Here is an 18,207-nt window from a genome sequence, read left to right as displayed (position 1 = left end):
GGAGTAAGGGAGGTTTAGGTTGGACATTAGGAAAAAGTTCCTAACTGTCAGGGGGTTAAACACCGGAATAAATTGCCTAGGGAGGTTGTGGAATCTCCATCACTGGAGATATTTAAAAGTAGGTTAGACAGACATCTATCAGAGATGATCTGGATGGTGCTTGGTCCTGCCATGAGGGCGGGGGACTGGACTTGATGATCTCTTGAGGTCCCTTCTAGCTCTAGTATTCTATGATTCTGCTGCAGGCCGGCTCTTAATGAGTCTCAGGTGCCCGTCTGTCTTACTTGCTGGGCAGCAATCTCTGGCAGCCTATGCAGGGAACAGGAACCCACTCACCCAACTCCTGGTGTATTTGCCCCGCACCAAACTCTTGCAGCCCACTGCCCTTGGTTTGCAACAGTATTTGTATTTCAAATGTGTTTGTTCTGGTGGTAGTACCCACAGGATAATTTGCATCCAGCTGTCAAGCACATTGTAAATGGAATATTCAAGTTGATGATTCATCAACAAATTCAACAGATCATGGAAGAAGCCTACCCACATATGATGCACTTTTTTGTGAATGCTCTCACTAGACTATAGGTAATAGCCTCTACCATGACTCAGCAAAACATCCATAGGCATATGTCTAAATCACATGACCCTAAACTTCATCTTGTTACCTGTATCCTTCTGAAAACTGTAGTGAGGTGTTTGTTTGGAACAATGGGTTTCCCTCCACATGGCAGGAACTATAAAAGGCTGTGGCAATATCTCTCCCTTTCCTGCTCTGATCTCTGGACTACTGACTTACACCTATGGGAGCACTCTAACCAAGGGACTGAAGATGTTCCAACTATTTGGGAGCAACAAGAGACTTAACCAGTTTACAACTGAGAAAAGAACGTTGGTGTATGTATTTTATTCCTATAGCCAGCTATAACTCCTGCCTTTCTTTTTACACATCAACTTCTAGGTACTAGATAATAAAGGATTAGCCAGCCGCATGATTATTGGGTAAAATCTGAGTTATATATTGAACTGAGAATGTAGCTGGTCCTTTGGAATAATAAAAACCTTTTGTTTGATGAAATTGGTTTTAAATAACCACTCACCATTAATTCTAGTATCTGGGTGTTGAATCCAGGACTGGCATACTTAAGAAGGGTGCATTTCTGACTTCTTGTTAGCCAGTGTAGAAGACAGAAAATTACTTTTGTTGTTGGTTTGGTATATCTTATAGAAGAATGATCAACAGTTTGGGGGTGAGTCTGCCCTGTTTCTCATTAGCTTGTCCTGATTTTGGTTCTCTCAGTTGTGACTCACTAAGTCACAGTGACAAGGACCTTCAAGGGAAAGGAACCATAAGCCTACGACAGGGGTGTCCAAACTTTTTTCAAAGAGGGCCAGATTTGATGAAGTGAACATGCATGAGGGCTGACCATTTTGCCTGACATTCTTTGAACCATTAAAATTAAATGCAAATTAACTATTTTATGCAAAGTTTATTGCAAACGGCATACTTTTCATTTTGTCACATGGATGACAAATCTAAACAGGTGTTAAATCACTCTGCCTTTCATATCTGAAGGCCAGATGAAAAAAAAATCCAGGAAGCTGAAAATATATGTCAGGAACATTGTAAAGTACATTACATATTATTGGTAATAAAGGTTGTCTGTCAACTTTTAAGTTCAAAAAATATGAACAGGAACATAACACCAAGTATACATGTTGTGTCCAAATATATTTATAACTGATTTAGACCAACTGACATTAACTGAGGTTTTACAATGTATTCATCTCAATTGAATAAAAACCTAGCCTGCACTAATGTGAAGGGTGAAACTGAGATCTGGACTGCAGCACATAGGCTAGGTCTGGTTCAAAGGCAGTGGTTTTGATGCGCAAAATGTCACGCAGGTGAGAGTCACTTAGTCTTGTCCTCACGCGGTTTTTGTTAAAGTTCATAGCAGAGAATGTCTTCTCACACATATATGTTGAGCCAAACAAGCTCAGCATTTTCTTAGCCAATGTTCGAATCTCTTGAAACTGGCTCTTATCCAGTTGGCGGTAAAAGTTCACAAGAGAGAGCTGTTGGTGACAACTGCATAACTCGCTGTCACAATGCAGCTCAATGAGCTCGAGCTGCAGCTGATCTGGAGCATCATCGGGGTCAACAGAGAATGGAGAGGAGAAAAGGCTGATCTCCTTTTCAATAGCTGCAAAATCCTGAAAGCGCCGTTTAAACTCCCCAGCCAGAGATGCGATGTCTGCTGCATACCTGCTCGTTTGTGCACTGATATTGTCCTGTGGAAAACTGTTCATGATTTCCTGCAACGCTGAAAAATGTATGGTATTGGGCTGTGTTTGTGACAACTGCCTTATGAAAAGTTGCAGCTTTGTTCCAAAGGCTTTGAGGTGTGAATAAAGCTGGTTCACTGCTGCATCTTTCCCCTGAAGACTCGTGTTCAGTACATTCAGATGCTTTGTTATGTCAACTAGAAACCCCAAATCAGCCAGCCAAATAGGATCAGATAGTTCTCGCATTGGTTGTCCCTTTGTTTCCAAGAATTCTCCGATTTGTTTTCTGAGAGAGTAGAAACGCTGCAGTGCAGACCCCCGACTGAGCCATCTTACATCGTTGTGATATAAAACATCTTCGTATTCAGCCTGGATGTCCAGTAGAAACTGTTTAAACTGGCGGTGGCACAGGGCTTTAGAGCGAATACAATTAATAGTTTTTAGCACCGGTTTCATAACATGATTATATTTGAGATGTTTAGCACAGAGAACTTGTTGATGAATGATACAATGGAGTTTAATAGCTTTGCCTCCTTCTTCGATCACCTTGTTACAGATTAGGGTTGATAATCCACTTCGTTCACCAGCCATGGCAGGTGCCCCATCAGTAATAATCCCAATAACTTTGTTCCAAGGCAGTTTCATGTCATCTATGGCAGAACTAACAGAAACAAATAAATCTTTTCCTCTTGTTTGGTCCGTAAGGCGCTGTAGGTCAAGTAGCTCTTCAGTCACATTCATTTCATCGTCCACCCCTCTCATAAAAATCAGCAACTGAGCTGTGTCAGATAGGTCCGTGCTTTCATCACAGGCTATTGAAAAGAAGTCAAAATCCACTCCTTTGGACGTCAACTGTCTCTTAATAGCTGATGAAATCTCGTCAATTCTCCGTGCTACAGTGTTACGAGCCAGGCAAATGTTGGCAAACTCTTGCTTCTTCTTGGGACAGATATTCTAAACCATTTTCATAACGCATTCTTTGATAAAGTCACCCTCAGCAAAAGATTTGCAATTTTTAGCAATTAACGTTGCCACCTCATAGCTCGCCCTTGTGGCATTTTCATTTGACTCACAGGCTCTTGTGAAAAATCACTGTTGTGACATTAAAACAGCTTCAAGTTGCTTCAACTTTTCATTGCGGTCGCGCCCTGTTAGCTTGTCGTATGTGCTATGTCTCGACTGGTAGTGTCTCTTGACATTAAATTCCTTATAAACAGCCACAGTCTCTTGGAGTATCAGACAAACACAGTGATTCCGTATTTCAGTGAAGAAATATTCCACTTTCCACCTGTCCTGGAAGTGGTGGCCCTCACTGTCAACTTTCCTTCTCTTATTTACAGTCGCCATTTTTTGAAATTGACTAGAAGGGGAAGGGATCATGTGAGTGCAGTGCCAGAGGTTTTGGTCTAAGTGTGTTCGTCCGAGCACTAATACACTGCCCGACAAGAATTCTCTTGCCTTTGGGGCTGTGTGTGGTGAAGAGTCTAAGGATGAGCTCGGGCGTGTTCGCAGCTCCACGTGCCCGAGCCCGCCAGGAAGCTGACAGCGCGCAGCGCCAATCACAGGTACTGAGACATTTCCCGATCTCTGCAGCTGCGGACTGGGAAAATGTCTCAGTACCTGTGATTAGCGCTGCGCGCTGTCAGCTTCCCGGCGGGTTCGGGTACGTGGAGCTGCGAACACACCCGAGCTCATCCTTAGTCCTGAGTGGCGCTTGGGGATTCGTTGGGGGCCATAAAAGATAGATATTGCCAAATTACCTGTGGGGCCGTATTAAACCGGAACACGGGCCGCAATTGGCCCGCGGGCCGGACTTTGGACATGCCTGGCCTACGATCTTCAATGGAATGGAAGAAGGCTTGCTGCTCACATGTTGGCAGAACTGGCCATGGCTTACTTGCTTGCCTGCAGTGGTTGCAACTATGGTGGTTGGCTGCAGGGCTCTGGTTATGCAATGCTGTTGTCTGACTAAATGGCCGGTGCTTCCTTCATTATCCCAACAGCCACTTAGGGTCAGGAGTCCAGCAACAAGCAATATCTAAGATTCATGATCTACAAGCAAGTAACCTCTAATCACCTGCAAATCCAGTCACATAAAACAGAAGAGCTGATGAGACCATTGACTCATTTTTTCAACCAGCTCCTGAGGCTGAATGAAAGCACAAGAGTTATGACAGCCATTGCCTAGGGTGGCACGTTGTAGAAATACCTTTCAAAAACTAAAGCACCCCCTCAAACCTACTAGGAGTGAAAACTAAAATGCTTAAATAAACTGAACCACCAATAAAATGCAGCTGAATCTCTTCTCAATTGTCTATGATTTATTCTTCTACACTACTACTTGAAATTAGGACTTTTGTTGACAGGGATTTCTCCTGAGTACATTTTTCATTAGAACATATTGATCAAGAAAAACAACTTACTTGACTTGGCACTTTTTGTAGGCAAGTCCATCCCCACCACAGTTGCCACACCGGTCACCTTTAGTGTTCACTGCTTTGTAACAAGTCAGTGGGGCCAGTTGTGCTGCTGCAAGCATAGAAGAGGGGAAGGCACAAGTTAAATGACAAGTCAGAAATAAATGTGGAAGAAAACAGGTCCTCACTCTGTGTTTGTTAGCAACAAGTAGCCAGAGGCAGTTTCGAGCAATTGCAAGGGAAGGGACTGTGAGGCAGACCTTCAAAAAACAAAACAATTAAAGCCAATATATATATTTTCCCGTTACATATAATAACAATAAACAATTATTCTCCTTCCCATAATAATTCCCTTCAGACGCCACCTTATCTCGGGATTCTCACTAGTCAGCTTTCCATCCTTATCTCCTAAAGCATGGCGAGAGCATAAGCATTGTACTAACTCCTCCATTCATTTCAATGGTTTGAGGAAATGGAGGTTTCTCATCTCTGACCCAAGTTCTCTGTGAGGACTCTGCATAATCACATGCAATGGGAGGCATATCTGGTACAGCAGTGATTGTGGAACCTTTGCATCATGGTGCCTTTTGGAGCACTCACACACGCCTGTGCCAGCCTTCATTCTTCCTGAATGTTCTGAGGGTAGTACTATAAAAGGGGACATGGTGCTCCATCCACTCAGTGCTTTCTGCTGCCTCCTCCAAATCCAGGATGTCTTTAGGACTCGGAGGAGGAGAGGGGGGGGATTAGGAGCGTGAATATGAAAAGTCCCTCTTGAGAAACACTGGTCACAAATCAGAGGGATAGCTGTGTTAGTCTGAATCTGCAAAAGCAACTCGTGGGTACTCTACTCTAGGGCCGTGTCCACACTCAGGGGTTCTTTCGAAAAAAATACCCTTTTTTCGAAAGAACTTCCCCTGCGTCCAGACTCAAGCCACGTTCTTTCGAAATTATTTCGAAAGAACGCGGCTTTTCTTTCGATGGCGGTAAACCTCGTTTCACGAGGAAGAACGCCTTCCTTCGAAAGTTCCTCTTTCGAAGGAAGGCGTTCTTCAATGTAAAGAGGCCGTCTTCGAAAGAGAGCATCCAGACTCACTGGGTGCTCTCTTTCGAAAAAGCGGATTTCCTCTATCGAAAGATCCGCCTGCAGTCTAGACGCGATCTTTCGAAAGAGGCTCTTTCGAAAGATGCTTTCGAAAGAGCCTCTTTCGAAAGAAGCCTGCAGTCTAGACACAGCCTAGGTGTCAGGTCCATCCCAGTGCCGCTGGTCGGAAGACTTCAAAGCCATCTTTGGCCGGCCTGCGCATGACCCCTGTGGTGCGTGGCTTTCGCGCATTTCCTAACTATCGCAGATCGGTCTCGCACCCCCGCCAGTTCCTTTCACCGCTCGGTCCCTGAAACGATAAATCAAAAGAGAGACCCGGAGCAGGGAGGAGGGCAGGTCATGGAGCACCCACAGGGCACATCTCGAAGAACCATCGTTACTACACAAGGTGAGTAACTAGTTCTTTTTCTTCGAGTGGCCCCATGGGTGCTCCACTCTAGGTGACTGTATAACAGTAACCGGAACACCAGCGCTCCGGGTCAATTAATGCTTGTAGAAGATAGGACTGCAGAAGCCACCGCATGGTCTGATGCCCATCTCTGTACTATAGCATAGTGTGTCATGAACGAAGTGCTTGAAGCCCATGTAGCTGCCCTACAAATATCCGCTAGAGGAACCCTCCTAGCAAAGGACGTAGATGTTGCCACTGCCCTAGTTGAATGTGCTCGTGGTTGAAAGGGCAATGGTCTGTTTCGAATAGAGTGGTACGTGGTTATGAAGAGGGAGATAAACTTAGCTATACATTGAGGGAGATAAACTTAGCTATACATTGAGCACATCCTGCCTTATCGTCCACTCATGGTCTACGGGGAAACGACTGCTTAGGGAGTCGGCAATAACATTGGCTGTGCCAGGTAAGTATGATGCTGTTATGGTGATATTGTTCTTTATGCACCAATTCCAGCACCATATTGCTTCTGTGCATAGGAAGCGTGATCTTGCCCCGCTTTGTCTGTTTATATAATACATTGCTGCCACGTTGTCTGTGAGCACTCTGACTGTTTTGTCTCTCAGATGAGGAAGGAAGCGCTTGCATGCTGGAAATATGGCCTGCAATTCCAGTCTGTTGATGTGTAGACATCTCTCAGCGGGAGACCAGCATCCCTGTATGCATTCGTCACCCACGTGAGCATCCCATCCGATGAGGGAAGCATCTGACATTAGCTGCATGGATGGGTTCGGTCTGTGAAAAGGCATTCCCGTCAAGATGTTTGATGCTTTGGTCCACCACCGCAGAGACACGTGGGCATGGAGTGGAGGTGAAACTTGCTTCTGGATGTTGTGTCTCCCAGGGATGTACACAGTTGACAGCCAGTGTTGTAGATTTCTCAGATGGAGGCATGCGTAGAGGACAACAAACATGGCTGTGGCCATGTGGCCAAGGAGATGCAGACAGGTATATACTGAGGCTGTTGGGGCCTTGCTGAGTAGACTGACCAGGTCTTTTATTGCCTGGAATCTGTCCATCGGTAAGTACGCTCTTACCATATCTGAGTCGAGAACTGCTCCTATAAACTGTATGTTCTGCATTGGCATCAAGGTCGATTTTTGCTCGTTTACAATCAGCCCAAGAGAATTGAACACTCGTCTGACTGTTGTGAGCATGAGAGTCGTTTCTTCCCGAGACGTGCCTTTTATCAAACAATCGTCTAGATAAGGAAATATAATGACTCGAAGTCGCCGGAGATGTGCAGCAACAATGGCGAGGATCTTCGAAAATACCCTTGGAGGTGAGGCCAGTCTGAACGGGAGGACGCGATATTGAAAATGCTCGTCGTTTATGACAAAGTGCAGGAACTGTCTGTGTGCAGGATGTATTGCTATGTGAAAGTAAGCGTCTTGTAGGTCGAGGGCTGCGAACCAATCGTTGTTGTCCAGAGCTGGGATGATTGTAGTGAGAGTTACATTTTGAATCGCTGTTTCCGAAGGTAGCAATTCAACTGGTGCAGATCCAGAATGGGTCTCCATCCCCCCATTTTCTTTTGTGTTAGGAAGTAACGCAAATAGAACCCTATTCCTTTGAAGCGATCTGGGACCTTTTCTATTGCTCCGATGGATAATAGGCGATAATCTTGCCGCAGAAGGTCTTTGTGAGATGGGTCCCTGAAAAAGGATGGGGATGGTAGGGTGGTAGGGGGAAGGGATGTGAATGGTATGGTGAGACCGGATCTTATCCCTTCCAATACCCATCTGTCTGATGTTATGGCAACCCATTGGTGGTAATAGGGTCGCAGTCTGTGATGAAATGTGGGTTTGACATCTGTGACAACAACAGGGGTGTTCAGCGTGCCCTCGACAGGGGAGTCAAACTTGCTGTTTCGGTGTCCTGGTATTGTTTGCTCTAGACATCTGAGGACATCTGCGTTGCAGCCTCTGCTTGGAACGACCTTGGTCATAAGGACAGTTTTGCTGTTTACGAAATTGATAGTCGTAGCACCTTTGAAATGGAAAGTAACGTCTACGGCAGAAAGGTGGAACGTACATTCCAAGTGTGCGTAGGGTGGTTCATGAGTCCTTCCCCGTGTGGAGCATGTCATCTGTTTTTTCTGCGAAGAGCTTGATACTATCGAATGGGAGATCCTCCACCTTGGATTGTAGCTCTCTGGGTACCACAGCTGTTGTTAGCCATGAAGCCCTTCTCATGGATACTGCTGTAGCTACTGTTCGCACCACTGTGTCAGCCATGTCGCTGGCAACCTGCAGACCTGCTCTGGCACATGCATAACCCTCCTGAATTATTTCTTGGAGGAGTACCCTATCAGTCTCGGAAATTCGTTGAGCGATATCAGTTAATATCGCGATGTTATCAAAGCTATGATTAGATAGGAGTGCTGCATAATTTGCAATACGTAGGAAAAGAGTAGAGGATGAATACACTTTCCATCCAAAAATGTCCAGCTTTTTCACATCCTTGTCAGCTGCTGAATTCCTGACCTGTGGGCTCTTTGCAAGGCCGCATCCACCACCAATGAATTGGGCTGGGGGTGGGTAAACAGGAACTCCGCACCTTTTGCTGCTATGAAGTATCTTTTCTCAGCTCTCTTACATGATGGGGTAACTGAAGCCGATATGTTCCAGATTTCTGAAGCCGACTCCAAAATTGCCTCATCTAGTGGTAATGCTCTAGACTGTTGCCTAGGGTGCAAATTCTTCCACAACTTGTGCTGCTTAGCCTGCACGCCGGCTAATTGAACCTCCTGTGATTGTGCCACCCTCTTGAAGAGGTCCTGAAATTCCTGGGCATCATCCGGTGGTGAGGGATCTGCTACAAAAATCGCATCATCGGGGGAGGACAATTGGACATCCCCAGGGGAAGCTGCAGGTATGTGCTCGTCAGTATCCGAGATTTGACCCTCTTCAGGGTCAGAAAGGATTGATACTGAGGGGGCCGCGGGAGGGGGCGGTCTTTGTGACTGAGGTTTTTGATATGCGGAAGCAGGTGGTGAAGGCTATCTGTAGCAAGACAAATGGCAGCAACAAGAGTGGGAATGGGACTGTGATCTGCTCTTCCTCATAGGGGCATGATAACTCCTGTGACAGCAATAATTGTAACCAGATGATGACCTTCTTGATGAGTATCTGCTCCCATGTCTGCTCTGGTATGATCTGGGAAAGTACATTGGAGGGCGAGATCTGCGTGGAGATACTTGTCCTTATCTATAGGAATAACTCAAGCAGGAGCATCGATGTGAATTCCTATATGTAGAAGAATAAGCCCCCCTCTCTGAATGATATGTAGGCAGGGAAGGTTCAGGTGAAAAAACAGGTGAAGGAGACAGTGATTGCTTTTTAGGGGCTGACTTTTTAGCTGCTTTAGTAGGAACAGCTGAGAGATGTTCAGGTGCAGCTGAGAGGTCTCCTGCTGAGTTGCCATGGTTACCTTCCCCAAGCACAGGCTGAGAATGCAGGAAAGATAGAGAGGCTGTGTGCGGTCTCGGTGCCGATGACTGGGAGGAATGAGAAGCTCTTGGCACCGAGCGAGTTAGATCATGCGGCACCAGAGGTGCCACGGAAGAGCTGTCATCTGGTGGTGTCAGCTGTCCTGCCGGCACCACTTCTGCAGCGTGCTGAACTGGGGTCTCCCGGTGCCGCTGCCTCTTCTCCTGAGCGGCCGATGCTCGCTCTTGCGGAGGCGTAGGAGGTGTCGCCGCCGGTCCGGACTCCGGTGCCAATCCTGGCAAGTCCCACTGCTGCGGGCATGGTGCCGTCTCAGGAGGCATCGTTGGTGGCGTTTGTGTTGCGGCCAGTTTATCCCCCGAAGGGGTTCTGGTCCGCTTATGCTCCCTGTAAGTAGGGGAAGCTGATGGAGGAGCCAAAGCTGTGCGCTGCTTAAATGATCCTGCTGCAGGTCAGGAAATTGATTTGGACGCCAGCCGACTGACTGCTGTTGTGCCCGTCTTGTCCTGACACACACGTGGCAGGGGGACCACGGGGAGGGAGCGGGCAGGAGAAGCCCTTTTCTTTTTTGCTTTTAGCACTCCTGGAGATAATGCTCTTCTCTTGGGAGTGGTTAATGGCTCCTGGTGGGAGGTCTATAAAGGATGAAGAGCCTTATCGCAGAGAAGCAGTTTGAGCCGTAGATCCCTGTCCCTATGTGCTCGAGGAGTCAACTTTTAAACAGTGAACACATTTTTGGGGAACATGGGACTCCCCTAAGCAGCGGACACAAACGGCATGTCCATCTCAGGCTGGCATTGCCTCTTTGCACTGTGTACACCGCTTGAATCCGGTGTCCCAGGCATGGTGAAACTAATGAGATCTGCTGGACTGGCAGAAACTGACTAGAACGATCTTTTTTTTTTTAAACACTACCTACCTACCTAACAAGAAACTAACTACTGAACAAATATTAACTTTTTTTACAACTTTCTTTACAGGATTGCTCTGTGTCTGAGGAGAGATCACAAAGATCCGCCAGCAACTGAGGACGGTTGAGAGGAACTGGCGGGGGAGGGGGGGCAGTCTGCGCTCGTTAGGAAAGGCGCGAAAGCTGCATGCCACACGGGGCATGTGCAGGCCGGCCGAAGATGGCTTTGAAATCTTCCAACCAGCGGTGCCGGGATGGACCCGACACCTAGGGTACGTCTAGACTACAGGCTTTTGTCGACAGAAGTTTTGTCGACAGATACTGTCGACAAAGCTTCTGTCGACAAAGAGCGTCTAGACTACATTCAGTTCTGTTGACAAAGCAAGCTGCTTTGTCGACAAAACCCTGTAGTCTAGAAACAACCCTAGATGCAATAACACCTTCTGTCAACAGAACTGTGTTGACAAAAGGCGTTATGCCTCGTAAAATGAGGTTTACCAGCATTGACAAAACTGCTGAGTTCTGTCGACGTTATGTCGACAGAACTCAGCGGTAGTATAGACGCAGGTTTAGTTTTGTCGACAAAAGTGGACTTTTGTCGACAAAACCCTGTAGTCTAGACGTACCCCTAGAGTGGAGCACCCACAGGGCCTCTCAAAGAAGAATCTTTTCTTATGTCTGTATATTTCTACCTTCCTCTGGAATTTCCATTACATGCATCTGACAAAGTGGGTCTTTGCCCACGAAAGTTTATGCTCCAATAAATCTGTTAGTCTGTAAGGTGCCACAGGACTCCTTGTTGGTTTTATTGGTCATAAAGGAGAAGCTCCCATTTCTTCACTGACCACCTGTACATATTCTCAGTCTAGGGACAGTCAACTCCCTTTAGACAATAGTGGATCCTAATTAAAGAGGGATTGAAGTACTTCCCTGCCAAATTGTGCATCTGATTTGGGTGCTAAGTCCAAAGAATGGTGTTTTGGATATACATGCACTGAGCTCCATGTTAAAACCCCACGGATCGATATGAAAGGAATAAATGTAAAGCATGCCATTCAAACTGCCTTGATTATAGTTTGCAAAGAATGTGCTGTACCATAGAAAAAGTGAATATGAAATCCCAGTGCTACACTGTGGCCAAAGAATATGATATGCTGGGTCATGACGTGATTTGCATTATTACAAGCAAACTTAGCACAGCACAGCAGGGGGCACCTGAAAGGAATCAGTTGCAAAATATTCCAGCATTCTCATGCCGGAGATTGCATAAATGCAATCTATAACTAAAGTTATATTGTGCTTAAAAATGTAACTGAAATGAAAACTTGATTTGTCTAAAAGTGAAAAGCTATTTGCCATATGATAATTTGTATGTACTACACATTTATATGCTGCACAGTAAAAATAGTGAAAGAACACCAAGTTTCATTGTAAACAAAGTAAACACATAGAAACTGGGGATTTTACTACTACTTATAATATTAGCCTGTTGGACCAAGGTAGGTATTGATGGTGATGTACATACTCTCTGGGTATCTCAGCAGCCTATCACGTGTGCTCCAAAATGTAGCACCTTTTGTAGCCAACTTCCCACTTACGCAAGCATCTCCAAACCACCTATTTCCAAATGCCAGTTGCCTTGCTATCAAGGAGCCACTCCCAACTTCTATTACTTCCTTGACTGAGAGAATGTGTAGGATCTAACAGCAGACGATGGACACATCATGGATGTTTAGGTATTACAGTTGAATGACCAGAAATCCAGATTGTATTGGGCCAGTCCTGATATTTGGGCCTTTGTCTTATATAGGAACATATTACCCCTCACCTTCTCTCCTGATTTTGTACACTTGCTATTTGGTCATCCAATATTACAATGATTGGTGCTATAGAATAACATGGAGGTCTGATGTTCAAGATCCACCAGTTACACAGCAGAAGTTCAAAGAGAAGGGTAGTTTCCCAGAAGAGGGTAGGCAGTGTCAGTCAAGACTCTCTGCAGACAGGAAACTTGACATCACCTTCCAGAAGTCATACAAGCTCTCCCTTCCTCTATGGCAGAGACTCCTACCCAAAAGGAGAATTAGCCAGTCCTCTGTTGGCTGTCATTTAAGTGGCTAGTTTCTGAAGAGTTAAATGGCGCTACTTTATGTTTTTACTAGCTGGAGTTACCCAGCGTTGCTCGGGAAACCAGAGGAACAAAATGTAGAAAAACACAAGTCTATTATCTCTTTTTGAATGGTAAAAAAGTTGCACTGATTTCTATAGGGGTTAAAATATAGGTCCACATCATCCCAAGAGGCGGGGTGCGATACTGGGTGGAGGGGAGGTTACATGCGAGAGGGGCACCCCAGCTTGCGCCTGGGGGGCAAGGTGGGTGCCCAAGCTGTTGTGCGCATGGGGGTCAGGGAACTGCATGCCGGTATGGGTCGGGAGGACAAAGAGGGTCACTTATGTAACCTCGCGGGTAGGAGGGGGCAAGTCCCGGACAGCGCTGGGGGCTGCAGGCGGCAGGGTGGCCCATACAGTGCAGCGTGGCGGGTTACTTTTTGATTTTTACAGCTTGAGCTCAGGTCCAAAAGTACCTTAAAACCTTCTCCTGGAGGAAAGGTTATCCCATGCAAAGTTTGGTTCTCATAGCTCTTATAGTGTCCAATTTATTAGCGCACAAACTTACAAACATTATCCTTTATATATTAGATATACAATCAAGGAAATCTTGCCTTTGCCGAATATAGCTTTGCACTGTCTCTCGAGGCTGGGGCATCTCCCTTGGAAACAATAGACATTGTTACCACACGGCGTTCCATCTTGCTTAAACACATCACTTGGGCACCATTCTGAAGTCCCATTGCAGTACTCAGGGAGATCACACTCACTAATTCTTTTTCTGCATACTTTTCCTTCTCTACGAAACTGTTAAAAGTAATAATACAAAGACCTGAAGGTGATTTCTCTCAGGAAGCCTATCCCACAGGCTGTCATTAAAATGTCGTTTTAGCAATTCCCTGACATCTATCCTATAGTTACTTAGCCATTTATTTTAACACAGATCAGGTAAAAGGAAGATGTAAAATAAATACATTAAGTAGAATCACTTTCTTGGCCTTGTGTTGACATATATTAGAGCAATTCCAGTTTTAATATTTAAAACAATTGTAACTCTTTTCCATTCCAAAATAATGATTAATGCTCTTAATACTTTTAATCACTATCAATGATCAAAGGACATATTGATTATTGCTTACCTATTCATTTTCTCTCTCATGTTGAGTCTGCTGAGGCCTGGGGTCACATCACTCACATTGCACAGATGCTGGAAGTAATGGATAAGTGGGGTAGGGACTCAGCCAGTAGTTTACAGCACTAGAATGTCTAGCATAAATGAGGGTCGGATCAGCAGATCCAGTATCTCATAGAAAAGAAACTGAAGGCTTAAATCTTTCTCTTCTGAAGGACTGGATTTGCTGAGCCTGTCTATCTGGGCATCAATATGAATGATTCAGGTTGCTGAAGGTTACCACTCCCACCTCAAGTCTTGGTTTTAGAGCCTTGACCTCATCAGAAGAGCTGTAGCTTGGTACCGCTGCCTCTAGTCATCTCACATGCTCTGTCTCCCATTCTCACTGTTCTCTGTGACTAATCCAGGTCCGAGAAATCTGTGTCATGACATCTACTTTCTTAAAGGAGGGATAAACAGTGAGTAGAAACTGAGGAGTCAGGCAATGGTGATGGCCTTTCCTGGGTAATATTCAGTAAGATTTTAATGCTTTTTTGGTGATGGGTCTGAATAACTGAAAAAGAGCAACGTAACAGAGAAGTAGCCATGTTAGTCTGATCTTGGTAAAACAAAAAAAGTGTCATGCAGCACTTTGAAGACTAACAAGATAGTTTATTAGGTAATGAGCTTTCGTGGGGTAGACCCAGTTCTTCAGATCATATTCTGAAGCGAATTGGCATGACCATTATATAGCAGGGATACAATGAAAAAAGTAAAAAAATTATAAACTGGCATATCAGCTACATAGAGCAAAAGGTGGAAGCGAGGGGGGGGGGGAGAAGTGACAAGGAAAGAGGAAATTGCTTACAATTAAGTGGCTAATCTGGGGTCACTACGAATATCAAAAGGTGGGGAAAATGCAGGACAATGTAGCACTTTAAAGACTAACAAGATGGTTTATTAGATGATGAGCTTTCGTGGGCCAGACCCACTTCCTCAGATCAAATAGTGGAAGAAAGTAGTCACAACCATATATACCAAAGGATACAATTAAAAAAATGAACAAATATGAAAAGGACAAATCACATTGCAGAACAGGAGGAGGATGCAGGGGGGGGGGAGAGGAAGGAAGGTAAGTGTCTGTGAATTGATGATATTAGAGGTAGGGAGAGTGGGATGTTTGTGAGTTAATGGTATTAGAGGTGATAATTGGGGAAACTATCTTGGTAATGGGTGAGATAGTTCAAATGTTTGTTAAGTCCTTGTTGGAAAGTGTCGAATTTTAACATGAATGACAGTTCAGAGGATTCCCTTTCAAGTGCAGATGTAAAGGGTCTTTGTAGCAGAATGCAGGTGGCTAAGTCATTTAGAGAGTGTCCTTTCTGGTTAAAATGGCAAGAAACTGTTTTCTCTTTGTGATCTTGTCTGATATCTGTTTTGTGGGCATTAATCCTTTGGCGAAGTGTCTGAGACGTTTGTCCAATGTACATAGCAGACGGACACTTTCGGCACATGATAGCATAGATTATATTTCTGGATGCGCAGGAATATGTGTTCTTGATCTTATAACTCACTTGGTTAGGTCCAATAATGGTATCAGCAGAATGAATATGTGGACAAAGCTGGCAACGGGGTTTGTTGCAAGGGAAGGTACCAGGGTTGGTATTAGTGTGGTATGTCCTGTGGTGGTTGGTAAGAATCATCTTGAGGTTAGGTGGTTGTCTATAGGAGATTATGGGTCTGTCTCCCAGATCCTCTTTGAGTATGGTATCCTGTTCCAATATAAGCTGTAGTTTATTGATAATGTGTTGGACAGGTTTAAGTTGGGGAGGCTGTCTTTGTAATGTGTAAGATAATTATCATCTCAATTAAGGCCCATTCCCAACATGTAGAATTTTAGCATAAATAAAAGTTCTGAGGTCTCCCTCTGTAATCTGGTGTTAAAGTCTCTTTGTTGGCCTTAAGAGGGTCTAGATGCAACCTCTTGTCAGTTCTAGAGAATTTCATGAATATTTAGAAAAACTTAAACTCGGCTACCCCTCTGAAGCTTATGAATATTTAGGTAAATGAAGGCTTGCAGCAAATACTTTTCTTGGTTGAATAACTAGGGACTGGAGGGGAAGAAAGTCGGCCTGTGTGCCTACCACTACACATCATCTACTAGAAAAAATCTTTCAGAACTTTTGTCCAGTATCCCTGAGTGGCTAGGGTGAGAGATGTGAAGTGTGTGTAGGAGTACTGGTTTTATGTGACTCCTACCCATGAAGAAGATGGAAGGATACTGGGATGGAGAAAATTAATATAGTTTCTTCAGTCTCCGGAACCTCTCTGCTGAGTCTTGTTTGTCTTCATTAGCTGAGACACTGAACGCTAGGGTGGGTTGAACCACTTTCTGTGCCTGTGCTGGCCGCGGTGGGAACCACGCTTCCTGCATTAGTGATAGCACAAGAACTCTCTGTTACTGATGCAGGCTTTCTTGGGGTCTAGAGAAGGTGCCTTGATTCTTGACTGAGGGATCCTTTATTGATGGTTATTGAGTGGAAGGTCTGGGTAGCCCCAAGGAGTCCAGCTGAACTGAGGAATCTCTGAGAAACATGCAGAGAGAGTAGGAGTGGAAATTATTTTCTTCTAAATTTGGAACTGGAGTGGGCTCTTTTTTCATCTTGGTATTGACCATCTTCATAGTTCCCAGGCACATGCAGTTTTGGAGATAAAGAGCTTCATGCTATGGTGGAAAGGCAGGAATGAGAAAAGAAGAGAAGGACAATAGGAGGCAAAAAGGAATATGTGTAGGAAGTAAATACTGGAAAAATACATTAACGAGGGGATGTTTTGAAGTCACATAGGACTCTGAGCCATGCACTGCACTGGCAGATTTTTCTGCAGATGATGTAAAGAGTAAAGAGATCCCAGTCTATATATATGATGTTAGCAGACCCAATGCCTGAGAAAGAAATACTGAAAACAAACCATTGCAATTGGCTAATGGTATTCTTAAAAATTAGTTAAATGCTCTGTTTACCATAAAGTACATAACTAACTCTGCACATTTATCTCACCTCACAGTTTTCACAGCAAAGTCCAGACATACAGTCCGCACCAGGCTTTACTGTACAATTGGCCAGGCAACAACCATTCTGTTGGCACACCTTAAAATACAAAATAAAATAGCCTCACTATAACAATCCACTGCAGAGTTTTCCTGTCATACCATGGCTCTTATAGTTTATTGTTTTATTAAATGTTATTAATGCTATTTCTTAGTAAAAGATTGTGAGTTGTTCAGATTCTATTGGGATGGGTGTCACATTAATACCATCAACTGATGTAATATTTCTAATTATTTGAAAATACAGGTACATGCAAACAACCTTCAATAGTTTTATTTTATATAAACCTTAAAGGCAGATTCACCACAACACTAAAGAAGCATTCAGCTGCCAAAGTGTACTCCAGCTCCCCCAGCCTCTAACACTGTTGCTAGGGAGTTAGACTCAAGCCCTTTTAAGTGCTTCTATTTCAAAGGGCTTGTGCCTCCCCTAGGGCTGCTAGGCAATGCATTGCCTAACAGCCTTGGGGAACAAGAGAGCCCTTTAAATAGTAACAGCTGAGAGGGCTCTCAGCTTCCTGCCTCTCCAGTTGCTAGGGAGCCAGAGATGCCAGCCCTTTCAGCTGTTTCTATTTAAAGGGCTTGTACCTTACCCGCAGCTGCTAGGCAAGCTACAGGGAAGATGCAGAAGCATTTTGAAGGGCTTGCCCCGTCTCCTGCTCTGAGGCAAGGAACTAGGGGGTAGGGCCTGAAACTGCCTCGCGGGCCAGATCAAAGACCTAGGTGGGCCGGATCTGATCTATCTGGAGGAACTCCTGGAAGACTTCAGATGAGTTATTTGTATCCAAACTAAAGGATGTCTTCCCATGAGCATCTGGGGTTGCTGGTAGAGAAAGAGAAGGGTTGGGAACAGCAGCTGGATGAGTTCCTGGTATTCATGGCAGTTATATAAAGGCAGCCAAGAATTGTAATATAAATGTGTGAATAAATATGCGTGTCTTTAAGTAGATTACAAGGGGACATTTGTAAAGTACCCAACTTGCTGAGGTGAGGAGCAGTATAGCTATATTCAAAGTTCCCAGGACAGCAGTCGGGGGACAGGATTCAACAGTCCAGCAGGTTTACAGATGCACAGTTAACTTCCTTTGGACAGAATCCAGTTTTGGGCACCACAAAATTTAACTTTGTCCATAGTGGGCACTGCTTTCCTCTTTCTGATGATCATAATGGGACTTGGTTGTTCACATTTATTGATCCACATCTTTGGGTGAGGAATTCCACTCACAATAATCTTCACAGGAAGTAGCAGGGTAGTAGTCTAGTCTG

The 18,207-nt window shown here is 44.7% G+C and overlaps 1 protein-coding gene across 6 annotated transcripts in view; it reads right to left on the bottom strand.

Moving 5' to 3' along the window:
- The window catches only part of LOC106732314 (disintegrin and metalloproteinase domain-containing protein 20-like), a 106,479-nt gene that overhangs the window by 14,430 nt on the left and 73,842 nt on the right, over positions 1–18,207 (bottom strand). For all 6 annotated transcript variants that reach the window (XM_025186913.2, XM_025186918.2, XM_025186915.2 and 3 more), the window contains 3 exons: positions 16,892–16,981; positions 13,336–13,528; positions 4,707–4,812 (listed from right to left, as the gene is read on the bottom strand). In XM_025186913.2, coding sequence (XP_025042698.2) covers positions 4,707–4,812; positions 13,336–13,528; positions 16,892–16,981 — 389 coding nt within the window. The remainder of the gene's footprint in view (positions 1–4,706; positions 4,813–13,335; positions 13,529–16,891; positions 16,982–18,207) is intronic.

Source organism: Pelodiscus sinensis, chromosome 1 (assembly GCF_049634645.1).
Source record: "Pelodiscus sinensis isolate JC-2024 chromosome 1, ASM4963464v1, whole genome shotgun sequence".
In the NCBI taxonomy this organism is placed as follows: domain Eukaryota; kingdom Metazoa; phylum Chordata; order Testudines; family Trionychidae; genus Pelodiscus; species Pelodiscus sinensis.
The sequence above is the reverse complement of the archived record's forward strand: the minus strand, read 5'-3'. Positions and strand labels throughout refer to the sequence as shown.